Raw genomic sequence first — 25148 nt, 5'->3', positions numbered from 1 at the left:
AACTGATGGATCTGGAGATGATCATATTAAGTGAAGTCAGTCAGACAGAAAAAGACAAATATCATATGATATCACTTGTATGCGGAATCCAAAAAAAAAGAAAAGGATATAAATGATCTTATTTACAAACCAGAAACAGACTCACAGACACAGAAAATAAACTATGGCTACCACAGGGCAAAGGGGTGGCGGGGAGAGATAAATTGGGAGTTTGGGATTAGCAGATACTAAATACTTCAGCAGGGGGTAGGGTATAGCTCAGTGGTAGAGCGTGTGCTTAGCATGCATGGGGTCCTGGGTTCAATCCCCAGTGCCTCTATTAAAGTAAAGAAATTTTTAAAAAATTAATCATAAAAAAACTACACTTCAATAAAAAAGACAATCATAAAAAAATTTATTGCTAGAAAAAGCTAACCATCAAAAAATACATATGTATCTCATTAAGAATTATTTTATATCGATTACATGCTATAATAGTATTTTAGAATATGAGGTTAACTAGAACATTTAAATTGAAGAAATGTAGCTGTTGGTCTTTCTCATTTTGTTTAGTGAAGTGCGGTGGGCTGAACAGTGTCCCCCAAAGTTTATGCCCATCTGGAACGTCACAATGGGGCCTTATTTGGAAACAGCTCTGACTACTTCAGGATCTTGAAATAAAATTATCCTGGTTTAGCCTAGGCCCTAAAACCAGTAACAAGTATTTCTGTAAGAGAAAGGAGAGAGGGGATGTGGAATGACAGACATACGGAAGATGACACAGGGAGACGTATGCGGAGATACGGAGCATCTACAAGACCAGGGACGCCAAGGATGCCAGGAGCCACCGGATGCTACGAAGAGGCAAGGAAGGATTCTTTCCAGAGCCTTCAGAGGGAGCATGGCTCTGCTGACACCTTGATTTCAGATCTCTGGCCTCCAAAACAGAACTAAAGGAACTTCCTGTCACTGGACCCACCCTGTGTGTGACCATTTGTTCACAGCATCCCCAGGAAGTTTACACATGTGGCTATTAGGAAATGGTAAGTCACATGTGGGGGTTCACATTCTATTTCTGTTGGACACTGCTGCCCGAGACTTTGAAGGGAATCCACCCCTAACACCTACGTCTTCACTGTGGACCCTAACAGCTTAGGCACAGAAGAGTCCCAGTATTTCTTAAGTGGTTCTAACTGATTAAAGCAATACCCCATTGAAAGATCTGGAAGCCTCTTGACTTTTGCTCACTTGTTTCAGGACTTTTCATTCTGGTAGAATATGAGAAGTGCTTCCTACATGTGTACAAATATAGGGGGATACTTGGAAACTTAAGTGCACAACATTTTTAATATGCATGGGACGTACTGCCCGATTCACTAAATAGGACACGTTGAGTCCTTTCAAAAAACCCTCGAATGCTATCCTCGATGGCCAGCATAGCATTTTCTGGCAAGTGTCCCGAGCTGCCACCCCCCCCCCGCCCTCTGCCTGGGCCTTCCAGATGTTCAGGCCCAGTTACTGCTCTTTGAGATAAGAGGTCTCCTGTCCAGACACCTTGCCCATGTCTCTCCTTAATTAGACAAGACAGCTGCTATCTCAGGGAACTCCCAAGGGGGCTGGCTTGCAGCCTCAACAAAGTATCAGCTGAAGGACAGCCTCTTAGGGAGCTGGCTGCCAGGCCGGCCAATTACCACGGCAGCCGGCTCCCCCGGGCAGGGTGAGGTCACCTCGCCAGGAGCAAGTCTCTACAGAGGCAGCGGAGCCCACAGAAAAAAGGCCACCTTCTGGTTTCGACAGGCCTGGGATAAAAATAGTTTTGCCCCAATAGGATCCAGGGTGAGAGGTCAAGAGAACACATCAGATATTGTGAGAGTCCACAGAAGCCGGGATGGAGGATGAGAAGGAAGCAAAACTGGATCAACAAGGGACGGTGACCCACCTGACAGGCAGCCTGGGGAGCAGGGTGCCCCCAGGTCGCACAGTGTCGCCGAGTGAGATGGGTGTGAAGATATCTGGGTGACATTCAGTGGAGCAGGAGACAGACAGCCAAGCTGTCCAGCAGGATTCGGTCGGGCTTAAAATGCTGGAAAGTCACATTGGCTGAAAACTTAAATCAGTGACAGGGATGCCCCAGGGCAAAAAAAAAAAAAAAAAAAAAAAAAAAACCCTGATGGGAAATGTATGGAGTAAAACTGTGAATCCAACACTCGTTAACCATCAAAAACAAAAAAGGCGCTTGTATACATGTTCCAAGCTCCCCCTGTATGCGGAAGGGATTACGCCCATTATTCAGCACAGAAAACTGAGGCTCCCAGACGTTAAGACATTTGCCTGAGCTTATTCCGTCTACCTGCAGGAGCACTGAGTGTGTTCAGGCAGGTAACTGGTCCTGTGGCTGTGGAGGAGGGGGCTCACTCTGTTTTACCACCTCTCTGTTCCAGGCCGGACAAAGGCAGAATGTTTAAAGGTCAGGATCTAACACCATAATGAGATACAACTTCACACCCACGCAGATGGCGGTAATCAAAAGGGCAGATAATAAACACTGCCAAGGATATGAAGAAACAGGAATCTGCACACATCCTTGGAGGGGACTGTAAAACAGTGTATTCCCTTTGGAAAACGGCTTGGCAGTTTCTTAAGAAGTTAAATAGAGACCAAGAGACAATCTAAAAATAAAGCCTCACATATATGGTCCAGTGATTCCCAACAGGGGTGCCAAGACCATCCAGTGGGAAAAGGCAGTCTTTCGACAAACGATGCTAGAAAAACTGGATGTTCACATGCAACTGAATGAAACTGTTGGAGCCTTACCTTACACCATACAGAAAAACTGACTTCGACTGGATCAAAGACCTAAATGTAAAACCTGAAACTACAAAACTCTGAGAAGAAAACGTAGGGGGAAACTTCACAGCGTTCGATTTGGCAATGATTTCCTGGATAGAACACCAAAAGCGTAGGTAACCACAACAAAAAATGCACAAAGTGGACTTCAGCAATATGTAAAACTTCTGTGCGTCAACAAACACAATCAACAGAGTGGAAAGCAGCCAAATTATAGAGACAGAAAGAAGAACAGAGGTTTGGCAGGGGCTGAGTGCTCGGAGGAACGCGGCGTTGTCATCCAGTGCGTGGTGTAGAGTTTCAGTTTTGCAGAATGAAAAGAGGACCGCAGACCACAGTGATGGCTGCACGAAACATGAATTTCTCAGTGCCGCTGAACTGCACACTGAAAGATGGTTAAGATAATACATTTCATGTGATGCGTATTCTACCACTCAAAACAATAATTTTTTTTCAAAGTTAAGCATCAGTTTATCACCTGACCCAACAAACCCACTCCCAGGCATCTACCTGACAGAAATGAAAACATAAATCTCACAAAGACTTGCATGCACATGCCCACCATAACATTATTCATAGTAGCCAAGAAGTGGAAGGAACCCAACAGCCCATCAACTGGTGAATTCATAAACAAAATGGGGGATTTCCATAGATTGGAATATTATTCAGCAGCAAAAAAAAAGAACAAAATGATGATACAAGCTACCAAGTGGATGAACCTCAAAATCATTAAGCATAAGAAGCTAGTCATAAAAGACCACATATTGCATAATCCTTTTATAAAAACGTCCAGAAAAGGCAAGTTCATAGACGTAGAAAGTAGATTCGTGGTCTGGAGCAGGGGGTGAAGTAGGGTTGAGTACAAACAGACATGAGGACCCTTTTGGGGTGATGAAAAGCCTCCTAAAACTGGGTTCTTGGTGATGACCGTACAGCTCAGCTTCCTAAAAATCACTGAATCGCACACTTAACAACCAGAGGAATTTACAGCACGCACATTACAGCTCAATAAAATTGTTTCTGAAAAGGGCAAGACCTTGCCAACAAATTATCACTTCAAATAGGGAACTTCTGCGAAGTCTCCCCACAGCACGTGCCAGAATGGAAGCTTATTTTCTCAAGTACAAATTAAAGAGGCTTAATAAGCTATATCACAACTAATGGAAGACTAGCACGTGGGTATCGCCATCTCTGTCTCTTCTGACCCAAGAAAGCGACAGAAGTGGCAGCACCTGGGTGGCTGCACCTCCACTGTTGGAATCTGTCCCAGCAAAGGGGAAACAGCAAGTGACAGAACTAAGTCGGTCATTAAGTGGGTCGCCCTGTTTTTAAAATTAGTGGAGAGCTTGAAACAATTAAAACTTGCTAATAATAAAGCCGTGCTGCTGGTGCTCCTTTCGGGGAACCTCACTCACACCTTGACCTGCTCACACGCAGCTGCCTGGCTGGCTCCCAAATCCACTCAAGCCTAACAGGAATCAAAAATGGGCTTTTTCGGCGGGTGAGGAGGGAGGGCATAGCTCGGTAGGAGAGCGCCTGCTTAGCACACACAAGGTTCCATCCCCAGCACCTCCTTTAAATAAATAAATAAAAATAAACCTAATTACCTCCCCCTAAAAAAAATGAAAAATGAAAATAAATTTTTAAAAAAGAAAATGGGTTTTTGTAGTGAATCTAGTCCCCCTCTCTGATTGAATTCTAGTATAGAATCCAAGATGCAGCCTCGGGTGGATGAAAATTTTCTGGAAATGATTACCGGGGAGGGAGGAGTGAAACAGGGGGTGGAGGGGATAGGAGTGAGAGCTTATTTGCTACCACTGTGGGCTGTCTGAATTTGGCTCTTAACTGCATGCCTGTGTCACTCTGAGGAAAAAAAAAATTCTTTTAATCCTATTTTCAAACAGCAGCCACACCTGGAGTCCTCTGTTTTGAGCCGTGGTCCTTATAAATTTCCTCTCTGACAGTGAACCCTTTGGAAGCAGTCTGAGTAAAGCTCCCAGGAACCGGAGCAGCACTGCTCCAACTTTAACCTGCTCCCGAACAACTGAGGAAAGCCTGTTAAAGTGCAGATTCAGAATCAGTGGGTCCGGGGTGGGGCCTGAGAGCCTGCATTTCTAACAAGTCCCCAGGTGAGGACCTCACTCAGAGCCGCAACGATCTGAAGGAAAAAAATAATCCTTTCTGGGACATGAACCCTTTTGCTCTCTTCACCGTGTGGCCATCCTCCTGGCTCCACAGGTGCCCACGGGAGGCCAGCGGACACCATGGGGCTCTGACCGGACACTGGGAGTCTTGAACTGGGGGACTTTGGGCACCAGTGAAACGAATTAAGTGGGAGTGGGGATTCCTCCCTCGGGAGACCAAATCCTCCTGGAGCCGAGAGGGAAACTGGGTTGGAAGCAGAGAATGGATAACCGGTGAGGTAATTCAGTAGCAGGAGCAGCTCTGAAGACCTTAATTAACAGTGCCATTTTGGTGGGGAAAGCCACAAGGAGCCACAAAATCAAATGCTGAAGAGAGTGTCGAGGGTGCAGGGGAACAGAAATCACGCCATGAGGGGCGACCCAGAGCGAGACAACCAGGTGCAAACACCCGGTTCAAACAAGGCTCTCCCAGGCCCTCCAGGACTCACCCCAACACCACATCAACAGAAAGCTCTGGGCAGGAGGCACCCGGGTCTGCAAGACGTCCCCGGGCCTGAGCTGGGATTGAATAAGGAACTGTGCTCTTCACGCTTAATAATCAGGTTTGGCTGACCCCCAAGGCCCAGGTCCCTCAGGCATTACCTCAGAAGGTGCCAGAATGACTCCAGCATCACCAAATGACCCAGGGCTGGGCCAGACCCTTCATTACGTCTGAGTCACCTCTCCAGGCCCAAACCCAAACATGCATCACCCCTGGAAGGGCCTCAAGAGGTCCTGAGAGATGCCAGAGTCAAGAAACTGGTGCCCAGAACCCTGAAGCCCTGACAATTCCTGGAATTTTTTCATACACCTCCCCTCCCCTCAAACTGGTGAACTTGCCAAAGCCTCGGCTCAGCCTCCAGCACAGCAGAGATTCCTCACGCTGGCTGGCTGGCCCCCAGCAGCCGGGCCACCCGGTGACGACGGAATCTCTCACTCCTCCGCCTGCCGTCTTGGCCCCACCAGGATGAGCAAAATAAGCCGCTTCCTCGGAAGCTCCCGGTCTTCTGTCTCAGTCATTATCTGGGCTGATGACGCCCAGATCCAAGGAACAAGCCCCACCTGCGGAGCAGAAGGTCCAGCCCACGTTTCCAAGTGTCTGCACCTGGCATCTCAGCGAGGGAGGTTTCACATTAAGGTGAACACCCCCTTTCAACTGCCCTGTTCGTCACCTTGGCGTTAGCCATCCCCCAGCTCCCGAACGCAATCCATCCATCTGCCTTCAATGCCCTCACCTGAGGCCATGTGATTCTCCTTGCAAAGTCTCTCCCAGATTCATACCTTCTGCCTTCCCACTGCCCAGGCCCTCGGCCAGGCCCTTAATAGCCAGTTAGAAGCCCACCCCTTTGATACATTCCCACCCCCACCCTCCATGTAACACCCACCGCACACAGGGCTCAACCCTGAACTGCCACTTAACACCGTCAAACATTTCTGCCGGCTACTTCCTGAGGCAGTGTTCGCCTGCATCACCCTGTTTCCCCACCCGATAACCCAGAGGATCCGTGATTCAGCGCTCAGGGAAGGGCTGTGGCTTGTCCGCGTTCCCCCAGCTGCCAAGGAGCAAGCACTCAAGCCCGAAACCTAACACTCCTCGCCCCGAGACACCGCGTGTCTCCTCCTCCCTGAAGCGCAGAGACTCGCTGTCAGTAAGAGGGATTCAGTTCCAAGTTTCCGACCCGAAGTTCAAGACCTACAACTGTTTTCTTCTTTACCCAGTGGATCGATCCCACTTCCTGCTATGATCGTTTCCTCGTTTTTCCTTCTTCTCCAGTTTGGCTGGTCTCTTTCTTAAGACCAACGATGATGGCTTAGCACAGCTTTTAAGTGTAATGGTTGCTACCATTTACCGAGCATGTAGAATGTTCCAGATTCCCTACCCAACTGCTAAATGGATTATCTCACTTTATCATCAAGACAGCACCTGACCACTAAGAGAGGTACCTAATTTAACACATCTGTAAAAGAACCTGGGATTCCCACCCACCCCAGTGTGCTCCTCCCTGGGTCTCGCCCCTCCTGGTAAATGGAATGACCATCCTTTCAGCTGCTCAGGCCAGCAACCCAGACATTACGTTCACGTGTGTCTTTTGTTCACATGCCGGAATCACCAACTCAGCAATAAAATCAAATCCCGCTGCCTGTGCACTCGTCATACTCTCTCCTCCTCACCCCCTCCCCGACACACCCTCCTCCAAGCCACCATCCACTCGTATCTACACGGCAATCACTTCAGCTGGTCCTCTTCTTGTCCACTTTATTCCTCTCAGAGCAGCCAGAAGGGGTGCTTCAAAATGCAGATCTTCTCTGAATCGACTGGAAACAGCCCAGGTACCCATCAACAAGTAGACAGGTAAACAAAATGTGGTTCAGCCATACAGCGGAGTATTTCTCGGTAATAAAAAGAAGTTAACTTCTGATGCATGCAACGCCGTGGATGGATCCCAAAATTACCAAGATGAGTGAAAAAAGAACAGTGTGCACAGACATAGGAAACAAACTTGTGGTTACCAAAGGGAAGAGGGTTTGGGGTTTGCGGATAGACACTACTATATATAAAATAGATAAACAACAAGGTCCTACCATACAGCACAGGGAACTGTATTCAATACCTTGTAATAACCTATAATGAAAAGGAACACATAAATATATACACACACACTTGTATAAATGAATCACTATGCTGTGCACCAGAAATTAACACAACAGTGTAAATCAACTACACTTCAGTAAAAAAAAAAAGTGGATTAAAAAAAGAAGTGGAGAGGGAAGGGGGAGGGGCAAACTAGGGGTATGGGATTAACAGATACAAACTACATGTACAAAGTAGATAAGTAACAAGGATTCACAGTATAGTGCAGGGAATTATAGGCATTATCTTGTAATAACTTACAATGGAATATAGTCTGCAAAAATGCTAAATCACTATGCTGTACCCCTGAAACTAATACTGTAAATCAACCAGACTTCAATTTTTAAAAAAACAAAAAGTTACAAATAAAAAAAAAAAGAAGCATGCAGACTGTGTGTCATTTATAAGAAACTCTAGAACATCAAAACTAACCTGTGGTGACATAAAGTAGAACCGTGGTTGCCCCGTGGGGCGGGGGTGGGGGGGACGGCAGGGCGGATTTGAATGGCAAGGAGCAGGAGGGAAGTTTCTAGGGTGACAAAAATGTTCTGGGTCTTGATGGGCATTTGTTTGAACTGCCCAGAAGTGGAGACTGGATCACTTCACCTAGCCCCATCTACCTCTCCTACCTCACCTACACTCACTCGTCTCCCACCCTCACCATTTAGCCACCGGGGCCACCGGGCGGCCCTTTCTGGACCCAGCGTCTTTGCCCTTCTCCCCCCGCTCCCCACGCACAGCTGGCCTCCTGTCATGATGCTCGTCCAGGACTCCTCCCCTCTGCAGAGACCTTCCCAGGCTGCACCTGAAGGAGCTCCCCAGGCACCCCCTCCTTGACGGCTCTGTCCTCATCCTCTGTGCGTGTGGCACCTACCACTTTCTGCTAGTTTCCTGTCTGCTGTCTGCTTCTGCTACCGGGAAGCAAGCTCTACCAGGGCGAGGGCCCATCTGTCACTGTGTCCCCAGATCTAAGTCAACGCTTGGCACATGCAGGAACAATTTGTTGAATGAATAAGAGAGCTGGCAGCATTCCTCCCTCCACTGCACAGCCACGGAACCCGGGGCTGGATAAGGGTACCACGTCCCCACCGCCTCCCAGCAAGAAAGCAGCGTGTCGGATTCAGACCCGGGTCCTGTGCTGCCCGGGTCCGCGTTCCCAGCCACCCCACGCCTTGCTCGCTTCTCCGCTCCATTGCATCCTGTTCACCCCAGCTGGGCTGGGCCCGCTCCCCGCTCTACCCGCCCCAGCTTGGGATGGTTTCTCTTTGCACGGACTTATTTGCATGGCTTCTCTCTCCACACGGACTAACTGTGCCTGATTATTCACAGTTGTCTTTCTTTCCCTTCGTGTCTGTCTCCCCCTCAAGAAGAGGGGCTCCTGGTGGCTGTCACACCCTTTGGTCACTCGCCACACACCAAGCACAGAGCTGGGCACAGGCACCTAGCCAGCACCGGCAGACACCTTCCCTCAGAGGTGGGCTGAGTCAGGTGGTCCTGTGAGTGTGTGCTGGTCCTAGATGATGTGACTCACTTCGCTGTCTCAGAGGACACTGACCTTGGCCTCCGTGGCATCCTGCCAGCCAGTTTCAACACTAGCTCGTTAGAGCAGAGGCAGGCTGGGGCGGTCGCCATCAGTCACTAGGACATTAGTCAGGTCGCACCCCTGGACTTCTGGAATCTCCTGCACAACACCGAAGCTGGGCCGAGAGCTCGCAATGCACGGGGACTGGTTAGGATGGTGTAGAACTGATGGAAACGTCCCCAGTCAGGGGGTGGCCCATCCTGGGGTCACAGAAGAGGGGACCAAGAGCCCCTGCTGAGGTCAGGGGGTGTACCTTCCACATGGATCACTGGAGATGTTATTCACACTTTTTTCCAAAATAAATGCATTTGTCTCCTGATTAAAAAATAATAAACCCTGCGTCTGGGCCTCAGGGTACAAACAGAAGAACAAATTAAATAAAGCCTAGTGGGGCTTTTGTTTGAGTGCCCAGCAAAGCCACAAAAAATAGAAACTTGTTAGAAAACAGAACTTCACAGGCGATTGAATCTTTTTTCCTTTTCTAGATCACCAACATAATCTGGATGTTCAGCATATATGGTGGGGCCTTTTCTCCCTCCATAAGCCCACTGGTCTTCCAATACTCACAACCCCCTTGTGTGAATTTAAATTTGCTGAAGAGGAAATGGGGTCAGAGAAGATCACCTCATCCACTCAGAGGAGAATCAAAAGCGGGTGTGGCTTCTCCTTGCTCCATCGTGAGCTGAAGTCCAGGCCATCAGACAAACACCAAGTGTCATCAGGTGCCCATGAGCTGAGTGTCAGGAGACGCCGTTCCAGCCCTGATGGGGGCCGCCCTGCTGCCGTCCGCACGGCTGTGGGCAAGTTGCTAAACCTCTCTGGGGCCCAGTTTCCTTGTCTTTAAAACAAAATTTCCTCTCCCCCAACCTCACGAAGGCTGTGAATGTGAAATCACCCATTCACTCAACTCTACTGTGTGCAAGGCGTGGTCTGCGGATTGGGGATACGGAATGGACCAAAGTCCTTGCTTCACAGAACTTCTCTTGTCATAAAGGAAACTGACAGGAAATTTGAAAATAAATTGCAGTAAAAGAAAGCAAAATCAGGGAAGATGACAGACCGATGGGGGACGGCCACTTTCGCTGGGGCGAAGGGTCGGGCAGGGCTGGGTCGGGAAGGCTTTTCTCTGAGAACCTGGCATTTGAGAACAGACGGGAATGGGTTTTGACAACGAGCCACACCAATACCCGGGGAAGAAAAGTGTGCAGTGCCGGGGGCACCACAAGGCAATCAGATGCCAGCGAAGAAAGCAATTCAACATCATAAAGGATGCAATTCTATTTCAACTATAACCTGGTGATGAATTGGCACATGGAGTCTGGACAGGAGCTATTGGAGCAGAAACCTTCTAAAGCAGCCCATGGAAACAAATGTTAGGTGAATAAATAAAGGGCAGGGGTATAACAGCCCCCCCGCCCCGCCGTGCCCACACACAAGCAAGTAAAACGGGTGAAGCTCCCATCGCCAGCTCCGTCAATCACAGGAGCGATGGCTTTCTCAGTGAATGGTCCACACGACTGCACTAAATAGTAAGCTTCTCTTATACATTTAATACGAGTTTTCAAGGACGAGTTGTCATGCAAAAACTGTAGGCTGCATAGTAATCTGTGTCCCTCACTGCCACTCCTAGGGAGAAGGTGGCCCATAGGGGCCTCAGCCCACAGTTGAAGAGATCGTGTGAAGACGAACCAGAGCATTCTTTGTCCCATGTCTCCATCCCCTGGGCCGATAACACAGAGGTGCCGGTGTGCACCTGGGCTTCACGTGCCAGCCTTCCAGGGACCCCCCACAGCCCCCACCATGCATGGCTCTGCATGGCTTACAGGACACACTGTATAACTCGAGTCATCTTCCAGAACCAAGGGAGGGTGCCAGCAGGACTTAGCATGAATATTTACCAGTGAGGGCTCACCGAGACAGACTCCAGGGAGAAGGAACCATGCAGACTGGCCATTCCGTGGCTGTGACATCACAGGCCCCCAACAGCCCACCTCTCCTCCATTCCAAACCTTCTCTACCGGCTCAGCCAGCACACCTCCTGGATTTCCTGCCCACGTGCCTGCACAGCACACCCGAAGATCAGATCCCCATCTTTTCTTTCAAAAGCCTAATTAACATTCATCTTAGAAGGGTGTCCACAACCAATGACTTCCATTCTGAGAATGGTTAACAATGTTGAATTTGTTGTTTTCGCTTAAAAACATGTGTCTTTACATGCACCCCAATGTTCACAGCAGCACTATTTATAACAGCCAAGACATGGAAGCAACCTAAGTGTCCACTGACGGATGACTGGATAAAGAAGCTGTGGTATATTTATACGATGGAATACTACTCAGCCATTAAAAAGAATAAAATTTGCAGCAACATGGATGGACCTGGAGAATGTCATTCTAAGTGAAGTAAGTCAGAAAGAGAAAGAAAGATACCATATGATATCACTTACATGTGAAATCTAAAAAAAAGGACACAAATGAAGTTATCTACAAAACAGAAACAGACTCAGAGACATAGAGAACAAACTTATGGTTACCAAGGGGTAACAGGGGCGGGAAGGGGTAAATTGGGAGTTTGAAATTTTCATCTCTTGGGGAGTAATGGAGATATTAGCTGTCTTGATTGTGGTGGTGGCTTCATGGGTGTAAACATCTATCAAAATTCATCAAATTGTACATTTGAAATATGTGTAGTTTACTGTACAGGAACTACACCACAATAAAGGTCTTTAAAAATATGTTTACAAACTGCAGCTATCTGCAGCAATACACATGTGTAGCTCAGACACCACAGAGCGACAGAAACCAGAGGGAAAGGCGTTCACCCCATGTGACTGCATTTGTGTGATGTTTAAGAAAATCTCTAGTAATAAAGATCAGAATGAGGGTTACCAGGAGTGGGGAGGGGGCACAAGGAGGCCTGTGAGGTGCCAGAAACGCTCCATAGCTTTATCTGGATGGCCGTTGCAGGGATATGTGCAAAAGTAAAAACTCATCCAAAATCATCATATGTACTGATGACATGAGCAATTTCCCATCTGAATAGTAAAATTAAAAGTTTAAAAAAATGACTTACATGCACCTCAATGTTCATAGCAGCACTATTTACAATAACCAAGACATGGAAGCAACCTAAATGTCCACCAACAGATGACTGGCTAAAGAAGCTGTGGTGTATTTATGCAATGGAATACTACTCGGCCATAAAAAGGAATGAAATAATGTGATTTGAAGCAACATGGATGGACCTAGAGATGATCATATCAAGTTAAGTAAGTCAGACTGAGAGAGACAAGTATCATATGATTTCACTTACATGTGGAATCTAAAAAAAGATACAAATTTTTATTTACAAACCAGAAAAAGACTCATGGACACAGAAAATAAACCATGGTTATCAAAGGGGAAAGAGGGGAGGGATAAATTAGGAGTTTGGAATTAACAGACGGACATTACTATATATAACATAGATAAACAACAAGGACCTACTGTGTAGCACAGGGAACTATACTCAATTTCTTAGAATAACCTATAATGGGAAAGAATCTGAAAATATATGTGTGTGTATACATATATACATATATGTGTGTGTGTGTGTGTGTGTATCTGAATCACTTTGTTGTACACCTGAAACTAACATTGTAAATCAACTACACTTCAATAAAAAGTAAAATTAAAAAAACAACTCAGCAATTAAAAGATTTTTTAAAAAGACTTTCCTCTGGATTGTGCTGAAATACTGTTGGGTGTGTAGTCTTACACAGAGCTGAGTGGGGACCCCTGAACATCCGGGAGGGCCCATTCCTTACATCTCTAGTACGTCTGGCACCTTGGACAGCCTGAGTAGGTATCTCTTTCATCTCCCTTCGGCAGGGAATTCTGTTGGGCCAGCACAGTGACAGTCCGCAATTGTCAGCTTTAAAACCATCAGGGGCATGCATCTGTCTGTCCTGGGCCAGTCATAAAGCACACTTATTTTGTTTGCTTTATGGCCTGCACAGTTTTCAGTGAACTAGAAAAGCCTTTGAACATACCTCTCAACAGCAGCACCATTAACATCAAACGGGAGCAGGAGACTGCCTGAGACAAACGAGGTCCCCTCTGTGAAGCATCTGGAAGAGCGGCGTCCCTTCCACCCCATGGGAAAGTCCGGGAAGAGAGTGCCAACAGCGCGCTGGGGACAGAGCCTCCGGGGGCACCTTCCGCCGAGTCAGCCCTGCAGCTGGAAGAAGCTGCTTAATTTAACTTCTCTGGGTCTCGGCTTCCTGCTAGGAAAATGACCTTCCTCACCTGTCTCTCACCCCAGGTAGAAGACTCAGATGACTGGCAGCAAAACACCGCAACAAAACCGCTGATGCCAGCGGAAAGCGTTTCAAACTAAAACCGCCGTCTGTGTAATGCCTGCGTTCTAAGAACTCTCACATATGCCAGACACGTTCATCTTCACAACACTGGGGGAGGTGGGACCTTGCCTCCCACTTCCACAGTGAGGAAACTGGAAGACAAGGCAGTTCAGGGGCTGCCTGGGGGCACAGGGTGGTGGTGGGGTGGGGGATGATCTTCCAGGGTTTTGTCCAGGTGCCAGGTGGTCAGCAGGCCTGCACTCATGCCACGGGTGGCAGGTGGCATCTGTTCGAATCAGATGAGGAGGAGGAAACCATCATGAGCAGGAAACCATTGACACCGTTCCTAAACTGCTGCCTTCCTCTTGTGAAGAAACAAACAACTCAAACAGAAGCCACCGAGCCTTGGAAATGCAAGTTTTATTGGCGCTGCCCTGAGTATCCAGAGCTTTCATCTGAGAAGCAGATGTTCTGACTGTTCCAAGGTACCTCTCACGAAACTGCATTTTACCCTCAATGTCCTCTAAGATGGGTCAGTTTTGGCTTTGCCTGATAGACACAATTAAATCCAGCCGGTGCAGACAGGTAACCAGGTTTAAATACACCGAGTGGTTAAAAAACAAATGAACAAAAACAGCCACAACAACCAAAACCCACCAGCGCTGAATCACAAAAAGCAATTTGCAAGCACAAGCTTCTCAAAACAAAACAGTGCTCTACAGATTCTGTACTGTTTCCCCTATAAACTTGCTTTTCTCAGTTATATCAAACTGCAAATTGCAATCTGAAGGCTTGATTTCCATCTTCCTTGAAGGTTTAGGAGGAAATAGAATTAAATTTGGTCATCTTTCTCTCAAGCTTTTTGTACCGTGCCTGCCAAACGAATCATGTTTCCTGTGTGCTTGGCTCCATGACACCACCTTTGAGAAGTTACCACACATGAAATCATTGTATGCAATAGATTTTTTTTTTACATTTTTATTGATTCATAATCATTTTACAGTGTTGTGTCAAATTCCAGTGTTCAGCACAATTTTTCAGTCATACATGGACATATACACACTCATTGTCACATTCTTTTCCCTGTGATTCATCACATTTTGTGTATATTTCCCTGTGCCATACAGTGTAATCTTGTTTATCTGTTCTACATGTATGCAATAGATTTATGCAGCTAGAGTCTGATTTTTAAAAAACATTTTATCTACCCCCTTCTCCTTGTTGAGCTTTGCTGTAACAATACTACTTATATCAAAGAGTTTCCAAAAAGATACTTTTAATTGGTTTCTATTTGCAAACCAATAATCAGTTGATACAAACTGTCACCTTAAAAGTGCCCAAGGTGGTGGGGGTGGGAACAACCAGTCTTTGGTGGGGATGGAAGTTATAAAACTGGACTGCGATGAGGGGAGGGTAGAGCTCAGTGGTAGAGTGTGTGCCTAGCAGGCATGAGGTCTTGGGTTCAATCCCCAGTACTCTAAAAAAAAAAAAAAAAAAAGGAAGAAGAACTGGACTGTGGTTATGAACTGACACATTTACTCAACAGCACCTGACTGTACACTTACAGTGAGTGTGATGATCTATCCATTTTACCATAATAAAGGTTTTTAAAAACAAAGCAAGATTTTTCAGCTTTGGAGAGTTATTCAAACTAACAGGAAAAGCATTTGTTTTTCCTATGCTGGAATGTATTTACCGTATTATGGGGCAATACGACTTTCCTCTAGGGCAGTTTCTCCACTTCGGCACTATTGTCTTCTGGGGCCAGATGATTCTTTGTTGTGTGGGGTTGTCCTGTGCACGGGGCTGGAGGGGGCCGTTTTAGCAGCATCCCTGGCTTCTATTCACTAGTTGCCAGTAGCACTCCCTCCCCCCAATTACAATGTCCAAGAATGTCTTCAGACATTGTCAAATATCCCCTGGGGGGCAAAACAGCTCCTGAGTAAGAGCCACTGCTCTTCCCGCTGCTAACACTTGAGTTAATCTGCTCTCCCCGGAGGAGAGACAGACAAATACAAACAAAGGCGTTCAGGACTCTCCCTCACTTTAAGGCTTGTTTGAGTGCCCCATCCACCAGCCTCCGGCCAAAGGCGGTCACTTTTTCTCTTGCACTGGTGCCTCTGCCACTTGGAAATGCAAGTTTTATTGGCGCTGCCCTGAGTATCCAGAGCTCTCACCTGAGAAGCGGATGTTCTGACTGTTCCAAGGTACCTCTCACGAAACTGCATTTTACCTCTCTCTGCATATTCTACAGCCACGTATCACTTTGAGATTATAAACCATTATTTTTTTTAATTCTTACGTTTTATTGAAGTGTAGCCGATTTACAATGTTAGTTTCAGGTGTACAGCAAAGTGATTCTGTTACACATGCACATACATATATATAGATATGTTTCTTCAGATCCTTTTTCATTACAGCTCATTACAAGAAATTGAATATAGTTTCCTGTATCTATATATATACACAAATATGTATGTATAATTTTCCAGATTCTTTTCCACTAGAGTTTATTACCAGTTATTGAATATAGTTCCCTGTGCTCTATAATAGGTCCTTGTTATCTGTTTTATATATAGGAATGTGTATCTGTTAATCCCAAACTCCTAATCTATCCCTCCCTCACCTTTCCCCCCAGTAACTACAGTTTGTTTTCTTGCATCTGTGAGTCTATCTCTAAACCATTATTTTCTAAATAATTGTGTAGCCCTTTGCCCTTTTCAGTCTCTAAGGATGGCACTCAGCCCAGAATCGAAGCAACCGAGTTCCCCACGGACGCTCTGTGGCCCCTGACTCTGACAGACAAGTAGAGCATCAGGCAATTTCGTTTCACCAGCATCCACCCCACACTTTCAGGTTCCAGGAACTCTAAGGGGACCTTCTCTCTTTTAACGTCAAGGGTGAAGTTACAGTCACTATCTCAGAGATGAAGCAGTCAAGGCTCAGAGGAAAAACTAAGTGATTTCCACCCCGGGTCACACAGGTGGCAGAGCTGGGATTGGAGACTAAGCCCTGTGTCCTTTCCTGACATCCACGTTGGCAGTGCATCCCCTCCTCTGAGCTGCTGGGAGGACTTGCCAGGGACCAGACACCCCGCTGAATGCCTTGTACACAGGCGCCCATTTAAAATCCTCACCATTAAGCTGGAGGCAGCGGGGGGGGGGGGCGGTATCAGTCCTACTTTACAGACAAGGAAATGGAGGCTGAGGTAAAGTCCTTGTCCAAGGTCACACAGCTGAACCTGAATATGAACTCAGGTTAGTCCAGATTCAGAAGGGGCCGCTACGCCCCGACTCATGTAGAAATGGCCTATTTCACTAGGAAGACTCAGTCAATGGTTTAGTGCAAGGAGATACAAATTTAGGCTACTCATAACTCACTCAGGGCTCCTTTTATAACACTAAAACTCCAGCCCTGGGCACATCTGCACAAGACCTGGAAATGCCCTGTGTGCAAAAATAAACCCCTCTGCCCAGCTGTCAAGAAGTGGTCAGGCTACAATTTCACTACTGCTGTTCTGACAGTTAATCATTTTCTTCAGTGTTCTCTTCTCTAGTTCACCCATCCAGTCAGTAACCACAGTACTTAGAACCAATTCAGAGTGACAAATGCATATCAAATAATCACACAATTAAAAATCATGATAAAAGCACCAAGAATAAAAAGCAGATACAGAGAGGTTCAGAAAATTTATAATGGGAAGGCTGGCCAGGGCTGTAGAGGAAATGCAAGGAGTCTGAGATTTGCAGGAAGAGCTGAGTTCATTAGAAAGTGAAGCGAGAGCTTTTAGTCCTAGTGAATATGCAAAGTGTATGGTGCAAAGTCCCTGAGGTAGAAGGGAACCAAGCATACAAGGCCCTGAAAAGGGGCTAGAGACAGCAGTGGTCAGGCCACGCAGGGCCTTGTGGACCCCTGTAAAGAAAACTGAAGGGTCCCAAGCAGGGGCCTAACACTGTCAGATCCACATTTTTAATGACCACTCTGGCTGTGTCGCAGGAACAAAGTGACACTGAAGCAACCTTTGCCAGAACAGAGTTCAAAGAGCTCTACCTGGGATCCTGCAAAACAAGTTTGTTTGTTTCTTTTTTTTTTTTTAACTTCTCTCCAGGGTGTGGCGCACCACCCTGGCTGTGAACTGGCTCCCTTCTTTTTCTGTTTCGTTTGTGAAGTTGAAAGGCCTTTTTTCAGGTCTGGGACCTGTTTTCTCTCAATTGCCCCCAGCAAAGTATCGCAACTCTTTCCTCGCTCTGTAACCTCGCTGTGTTCTCCAACTGGCCAAGTGGCCAGTCAGTGACAAAAGGCAGGGGCATCTGTCCTTCTAGGCTTTCTTACGTGAAGGGGAGAGACGAGCTGAGAAGGAAACACAGATCCCGCTCTCCTGCACCTGCTCACACTCAATCAAGTATAGTCCAAAAAAAAAAAAAGCAAATCTGAGATATTGTTAAGATTCCTGGATTCCTCTGGGTCACACCACACACACACACACACACACACACACACACACACACACACACACACACACACACCCCACCACCACCACCACCACCATCCTAGTGGCCTCAGCCAATGGACTCTAGCTCCTGCTGGCGCAGCTCCAAGCTTTCATAACTGCTTTCAGTTTCTCCACCACAAGGAGCTCCAGCTCACCCCACCCTGCATGGCTGAGAATCCTTAGCACCCACTGACACTTCCTCCAGGAAGCCATTCCTCCCTCAACCCGTGCTCCAGCCCATGAATGCCCTGTCCTGAGATCCAAAACCACACTAAGAAAGCAGTCTTTTTGAACTTCATTGTGACTGGTTCACTGCCCACCTCCCCCAGCCTTCAACACATGCATGAAAGTGCATGCACACCTGTGGTCAGTAGCCCCAGAGGGACAGATTCTGGGCGTCACAGCCCCAGCACCCAGCACCCAGCACGGTGCCTGGCACCCAGTTGGGACCCCTCTAAGTACTTACTGAATGAATGAGGAAATAGAAACTGACACTTTCAGAGTCTCCCGGGGCAGGAAGACGGACCTTTAATAAGGGAGTCACAAACTTTACAAAAGGTGCTACATTTCCCTGGTGGAAATTTGAAAGGATCAGAAATATCGATTCAGGGCACAAACGCTCATGGAAAGTTTCAGATAGGACCAAAACTTTAGGGAAGTTTTCACACCTTAAGGCAGCAACAGGCAGCAAGGAGAAAAGCTGTTTATGATGGGGACCCAATGCAAAGCGCTAGGTTAGAAGCACAATCCCCACGCTATTATTTGTTCATTCTTTCTTCAGAAACCGCAACTGGATGGCAAAGTTTCAGTATTCTTGGCGGAATTCAAAGGAGCCTTAACACTGTATCGTCCACATCTGAACGAGGGTCTTGCAACTCAGAGTGTGGTCAGTGGACTAGCATCACACCACCCGAGAGTTAGTTAGAAACGCAGAATCTCAGCCTCCTCCCAGACCTACTGGTTCGGAATCCGCATTTAACCAGCTCCCCAGATGATTCCCAAACACGTGAAAGTTTGAGAAGCACTGGGCTAGATCCTACACTCATTCCACAAATGTCTGTTGAGCCAGTGCAGGATAGAGAGTAGGTGTTCCACAGACACAAGAGGATGTGAATGGGGTGGGAAAAGGTAAAGCACAGACATTCCACTGCGGTTGAGAAGCTCACGTAAATACTAAAAACAGCATCACCGGGGAGAGAGGTTCTAGCAGGATTCATCATCTTTACACCAAAATTCAGACGTGGCCAACTGCAGCTGGGTTGTGGGAATCTGGAATCTGGGAACTTGACCCTGTTTGCGGCAGGCGGGCGGGAGGAACACAGGGGAGGGTGTGAGTGTGTGAGTGTGTCTCTTCCCCGCCTCAGCCACAGGCCGCAGGAGCTGACAAGGCCAAGTCCCCGCCCCCCTCAGCTGTCACCCTGTCAAAACAAAGCGGCTGCTGACAGCGCAGGGCCAGCCTGCCCCGCGGCCTCGGGCAATCCTCCCACCCCGGCAGCACGGTGCCCACATCTGGAGCCGCAGCTGAGGGGCGACGGGGTGCCCAGAACTGGGATGGAGAGGGGATGGCAAGAAACCAGTGTCCTCAAACTGAGCAGGAGTGTCCGCCGCGCTGGGCTGTCACCTTGCCAAATCCTGTTTACACCCCGAGAGGCTGGGACAGCGTTGTAACTAAACAAGTAATAATACAGTAATGACGGGGCCGTCACCGCGCGCCGAAACGCCTCCGCCCACAGCCGAGGGCGCCCGGAGCTCCAGGACCCTTGCTTCGGGCTGCGCCCACCCTCCCACCCGGCGCGCTCCGCCCCCTCGAGCTCCCAAAGCGCCGGGAGTCCGGGATCCTAGTCCAGCCTCGCTCCTTCCAGATCTGCCCAATGGATCACCGGGAGAGGAGGGCGGAGAGGGGGCGGTCAGGTCCCCCAGGAGACGTCTCCTTGGCCCTGAGGCGCTCGCCACTCAGTGAGCCCAGCTCTGCTCCCTGGCCAAGGCGCCTCCGGCGAGCTCCTACAGAGCAACAAAGCCCCAGGGCAGCCCAGGAGCGCGGACGCAGAGGCAACTCCTTCCAAGAAGGAGGAATGAAAGGCTCTCGGTCCTGGCGATCCCTTCTTCCCACCCGGCAGGACTCTGGTCTGAGAGCAGCTAATTGGGCGCGGGCGACAGCGGCACTTCCGCGGTGCCTGGGCCCCGGGCGGGAGGCGGGGGCGGAAGGGGGAGGGGGCGGGGGTCCCGCGGGCCGGGCCGCGGTCCCCCGGGCGCTCCGGGCGCCGAGCGCGTACCTTGCAGGCAGAGTACACTCCGAGTTTCTCCAGTTTCTTGGCCCGCGGAGCGGAGCGCAGCTGCGCCTTCTTCACGGCGATCCGGGCCGAGCCGCCGCCTCCCGGTCCTTCGGCCGTGCCCGCCGCCGCCACCGCCGTAGCCGGTCCGCAGGCGGCCGCGGCGCCCGGGGAGCCCTGCGGGGGCGCGGGCGGCGGCGCGGGGGGCGGGGGGGGCAGCGCCCCGAGCCCGGCCCCCGCGCCGCCGCCGCCGCCGCCGCCCGGCCCGGCCCCGCCAGCCTCGGACATGCCGCCCCGGAGCACGGCAGGAGGCGCCGAGTGTCAGGCGCCGCGGCCGCCGCCAGGGTCTCCCTCTCGGGCTCTGGTCGCCGGGAGCGCGAGACCCTCCCCCCGCGCCCTCCCGCCCCTGCGCCCACCCCCCTCCCCGCCCCCGCCCTCCCCCGCGCGCCGCCCGCCCGCCCGGCTCGCTCCGGCCGCGGCCCGCGCGCTGACGGCGGCGGCGGCGGCAGCTGCTCCCCCAGGAGGGAGGGGACTAGCGGCTCCGCGGCCGCCGCCGCCCCGGCACCCGCCCTCCCCGGGCTCTGCTCCCCGGGGCCCCGCTCCGCGCCCGGGCCGCGGACATGTTCCCGGGGTGCGGGCGGCGGGGGCCGGCCTCCCTCCGGGGCCGGGCCGGGCCCCCACCCCGGCTGTTTCCCGCTGCCCGCGGGGCGTGCGCCCCCCACCCGCGCCCAGCACCCGGCGCTCGCCCGCCAGGGGGCGAGGCCAAGCCCGGGAGGAGGGGGACAGGGAGGGGGAGGAGGGTGGGGGTAGGGGCCGGAGCCCAGGCACCTGCTGGCCGCCTCCGTCTCCGCAGCCCCCACCCCCCACCCAACGCCGACCCCGCCGAGGGGGGGGCGCGGGGCGCGGGGCGAGGCTCCCATCGTTGGTTCCCCCCTCTATTCCACCGTCTCTTGGAACCAAGACAACTTCCTCCACCCTAGCGGGAGCCAGAGGAAAAAAAATATTTTTGAAAAGTACCCGTCCATGCTAATCCTTTTCTTTGTTGCTAATTCACCGAAATAGAGGCGTGATGTTTTCTGTTTCTCTTTTTAGTTACTTTTCGGTCCAACGTCTTTCTTTTAATTAAGAACGCTTTCTCCCTCTAAGCAATTTCTGAATCCCATCTGCCAGAGAAAGGAAATATTTTTTGTCATTTTTGTTTCAAAGTGCTGGCTGGTAAAAGAACGGTTGTCCGAAAACCCCTGTCAGAATGAAAACTACGCGCAGTGGTAAAAGTTTGTCCATCGGGCTCATCTCTGCAGTGTGGAATTGCACCCTTGCTACTTTCTTTCCTATAACGTTCCATAGTTTTCAGAATTGATATCACCAGCATGCATATTAACCATGAAAAAAATTAAGCCGTGTCCAAAAGAATGTGTTGATTTTGGCCTCAAACTTAAAAACAGAACAAAAAACTCAACTCAGCGTTTTCAACTTTGTTGAAACTGTTGAAAACTGTCGTTTTCATTGTTGACGACGAGGAGGGTGGTGTTTAGAAGGCACGTCTCTGTTTAACATTTGAAAGTTGTGCACCTTTGATCTGCCTGTCTAAAGCAGGTTTTACAGCCCAGCGCTCTATCTCAGGACCCTTCACAAGTGCCCTGCTTTTGTCATATGGGTCATAATTTTTACATAATTAGGATCATAATGTGCGTATTATAAAATTTTTTGCATGCTGTCTAGCTCACCCTCAACTCCGGCCAGAAATGCCCGCAGGAATGTGCTTTTTCTCTGAAAACATTCCCCTTCCCGTCCCATTTTGTTCTGGTTAATTTTCTCTATCCCTTTTCTAGATTCTCTTATGTTCTTTTGACTTTTTAAAATCTACATTATTTTTTAATGGAGGTACTGGGGATTGAACCCAAAACCTTGTGCATGCTAAGCATGCACTCCACCACTGAGCTACACCCACTCCCCTCTTTTGACTTTTAATGCAGAATGGTATGTAAAAGTGAACTTTTTTGTTTAAGTTTGTAGATCCCAACAGTGACGTTAGCATAAAAGGAAATAGCCTCTCCCAGCTTGAGTCCAGTTTCAAGGTTCGCCATCACAGACTCTGTTTCCTTCGGGCAATTACTTGGGGCTTCCTTTCTTATCTTGATGTGCTTCACTTTATCACCCTTAGTCCCTCTGTCTCTACCGAGAGGTTTACCGATTTTTTTTTTCTTTCTTTTTTGCAATTCTCAATAAAGCAGAATGGGAGACTTAACAGCTGAGATCCCATGAGCAAAGTCCAACATGGTGTCAGCAGATACAGATAGGGGTTTGGGTTCCACGTTTGGCGTTTGTCAAACTCATCCTCTCCTTGAGGTTTGTGTATTTCACTGGATGTCAGTTTCCCTCATATATTAAAAAATATATAAATAGTAAAATCTAGTCGATGGCGCTCATGCTGAAAGGTTAAGGGTGCAGTGTCCTGATATATGCAATGTGCCTGGAGCAGGAAAAGAAAAAAAAAGATGAACTGATGCAGCTGTGAATAGGCAAATTGGCAGATGAACAGATATACTATAAAGCAACTAGAGTGAAATGTTAATAATTGAATCTAGGTAGCAGGTATAGAAGTGTTTACTGTGCAGTTCGTAAATTTTTCTGTATGTTTGAAGTTTTCATCATAAAATAGGGGAGGGAAGGTATAGCTCAGCTCAGTGATAGAGCATGTATGAGATCTTGGGTTCAATCCCCAATACCTCCATTAAAAACTAACAAACAAACAACAACAAAAACAGAGCATAAAATTTTGGGGGCAGAGGGAAACCAAGCTTCAATATCAACCTATCCATCACCTCTGCCTCCCAAGCTGTCCCTGGATTTCAGGAGGCAGACTATTCCCAGGATGTTTTGAGGCAGAAGAAAACAACCTCATTTCAGTCCGCTCTGAAAGCCATCACTTGTCTGAATGGCGAATGGCTTGTGACATAAACTGAGCATGATTTTTCATTATTTCCCTGCTCAGAGAACCCAGATGACATACTGCCTTAGGCTGAAGGCCCACCATTTCAAGGCCTATTCAAAGTGTGTTCTGAGCACCAGGCAGGGACATTTCAAGGGCAAAGGATTCAGGAGGCTGGCTGCCTCTGCACAATCAGACTGCTGTGAGCATTTAGTAAGCTCTCGTGCGCAGTCCTTTTACAAAGTGAACATCAAGAAAATAAAAAGCAGTGTTTTCACTGACAGAGTATTCACAACTGTGATCTAAAATGGAACCAGAGGATATGAAATAGAGAATCTCACGCAAATGCCCTGAGAAGAATGGAACTTGGAACCGAAGAGCTGAGAGACCAATTAGTCGTAAAGGCTGGTTTACAGAAGACCCTGACTTCCCTCCTGCCCCGTGAACAACCGCCAGGAGTCTCTCCCCATCCTCAAGCCAATGAACTCACTGCTTGGATTCCAGCCAGACCCCTACTTGTCTGCGCTCCCTGCCCCTGAATACAGTTCACACACACCCTCAACACGCCCACTTGTAGCTTGCTGTGGTCCGCATTTCCCCAGATTGCAATTCCTAGGCTATTCCAGAATAAACTCAATTTCTGGTAGTTCCAGCTTGCCTCACTTTAGTTCTTTATTTAGGTTGACACCACTTGCTGAGATAAGAAAACAACAATTAGAAAGGTCTTGGTGAGTAGAGACTCAGGGAGCAGGTGTGCTCCCCATTGCCCCACCAAGGTTACTTCTGGCATATTAATGCTATAGAATAGTATGTGGCTGTTACAAAGAATGACCTTTACACAAATGTAAGAGCATAGGCAGGTCTCCAGGAAATACTGTTGAATGAACCCTATACAGTATAATACTGTCTGTGTTAAAAGCAAACACACACTGACGTATAAGCACAATTTTGTATATGTTCAATTAGTGCATATAAAATGAAAAAGCATGCAAGGGGTAAACTGGGAGTTTGGGATTTGCAGATACACACTACTATACATAAAATAAATGAACAACAAGGTCCTACTGTATAGCACAGGGAACTATATTCAATAGCTTGTAATAACCTATACTGAATAAGTGTATATATATATATCTGAATCACTATGCTGTACATCAGAAACTAACACAACATTGTAAATCAACTAAACTTCAATTTTAAAGAAGAAGCAAAAGCAAGAGAAAGAGGTAGAAAGATACACAGCCAACTCCTAAATGTGCTTGCCTTTCACTGGGCTCCCTTGAGAGTAAAACTTATTTTTCTCATTTTTATATTCCCTATTCCTCCCTCAAAAAAAGTTCTCAATAAATACTAGTAGTCATTTATACCTGTAAACTCCATCTTCCGTCTGCTCACATCTGTCTCCATGGCCATCACCTCTTGCCCAGGCTGCCAACCACAGCTTCCGAACTGGTCTCCACCCTCACTCTGCCACCATCCCCTCTCCATGGTACAGACTTTTAAAACTGTAAATGCAAACCTCATCCCACACCCCGCTGCTCAAAACCCTTCAATGTCGTCTCATAACATTTAAACTATAATCTCCATGATATATTTAAACAATGGAATACTACTCAGCCATCAAAAAGAATAAAATAATGCCACTTGCAGCAACATGGGTGGACCTGGAAATCATCATTCTAAGTGAAGTAAGCCAGAAAGAGAAAGAAAAATATATGATATCACTCATATGTGGAATCTAAGAGAAGAAAAAAGGACCAAAAAAAAAAAAAAGGACACTATGAGCTCATCTACAAAACAGAAACAGACTTGCAGACATAGTAAACAATCTTAGGGTTACCAGGGTAAGGGGGTGGGAAGGGATAAATTTGGGAGTTTGAGATCTGCAAATG

General features: G+C 48.2%; 1 protein-coding gene across 3 annotated transcripts in view; it reads right to left on the bottom strand.

The window, feature by feature from the left end:
• Positions 1-21080, bottom strand: part of KAT2B (lysine acetyltransferase 2B) — a 93432-nt gene extending 72352 nt beyond the window's left edge. Inside the window, exon 1 of one of the 3 annotated variants that reach the window (XM_072948251.1) lies at positions 20328-21080. In XM_072948251.1, the coding sequence (XP_072804352.1) occupies positions 20328-20612 (285 nt within the window). In that variant the 5' untranslated portion in view covers positions 20613-21080. Of the gene's footprint in view, positions 1-5458; positions 5560-5849; positions 5978-20327 lie in introns of those variants that run through there. The other 2 variants (XM_072948394.1, XM_072948450.1) reach the window with 2 other exon arrangements.
• Between the last annotated feature and the right edge of the window lie 4068 nt (positions 21081-25148).

The sequence above is a fragment of the Vicugna pacos genome, chromosome 1 (genome assembly GCF_048564905.1).
Source record: "Vicugna pacos chromosome 1, VicPac4, whole genome shotgun sequence".
In the NCBI taxonomy this organism is placed as follows: Eukaryota; Metazoa; Chordata; class Mammalia; order Artiodactyla; family Camelidae; genus Vicugna; species Vicugna pacos.
This window is presented reverse-complemented; position numbering and strand designations above follow the sequence as displayed.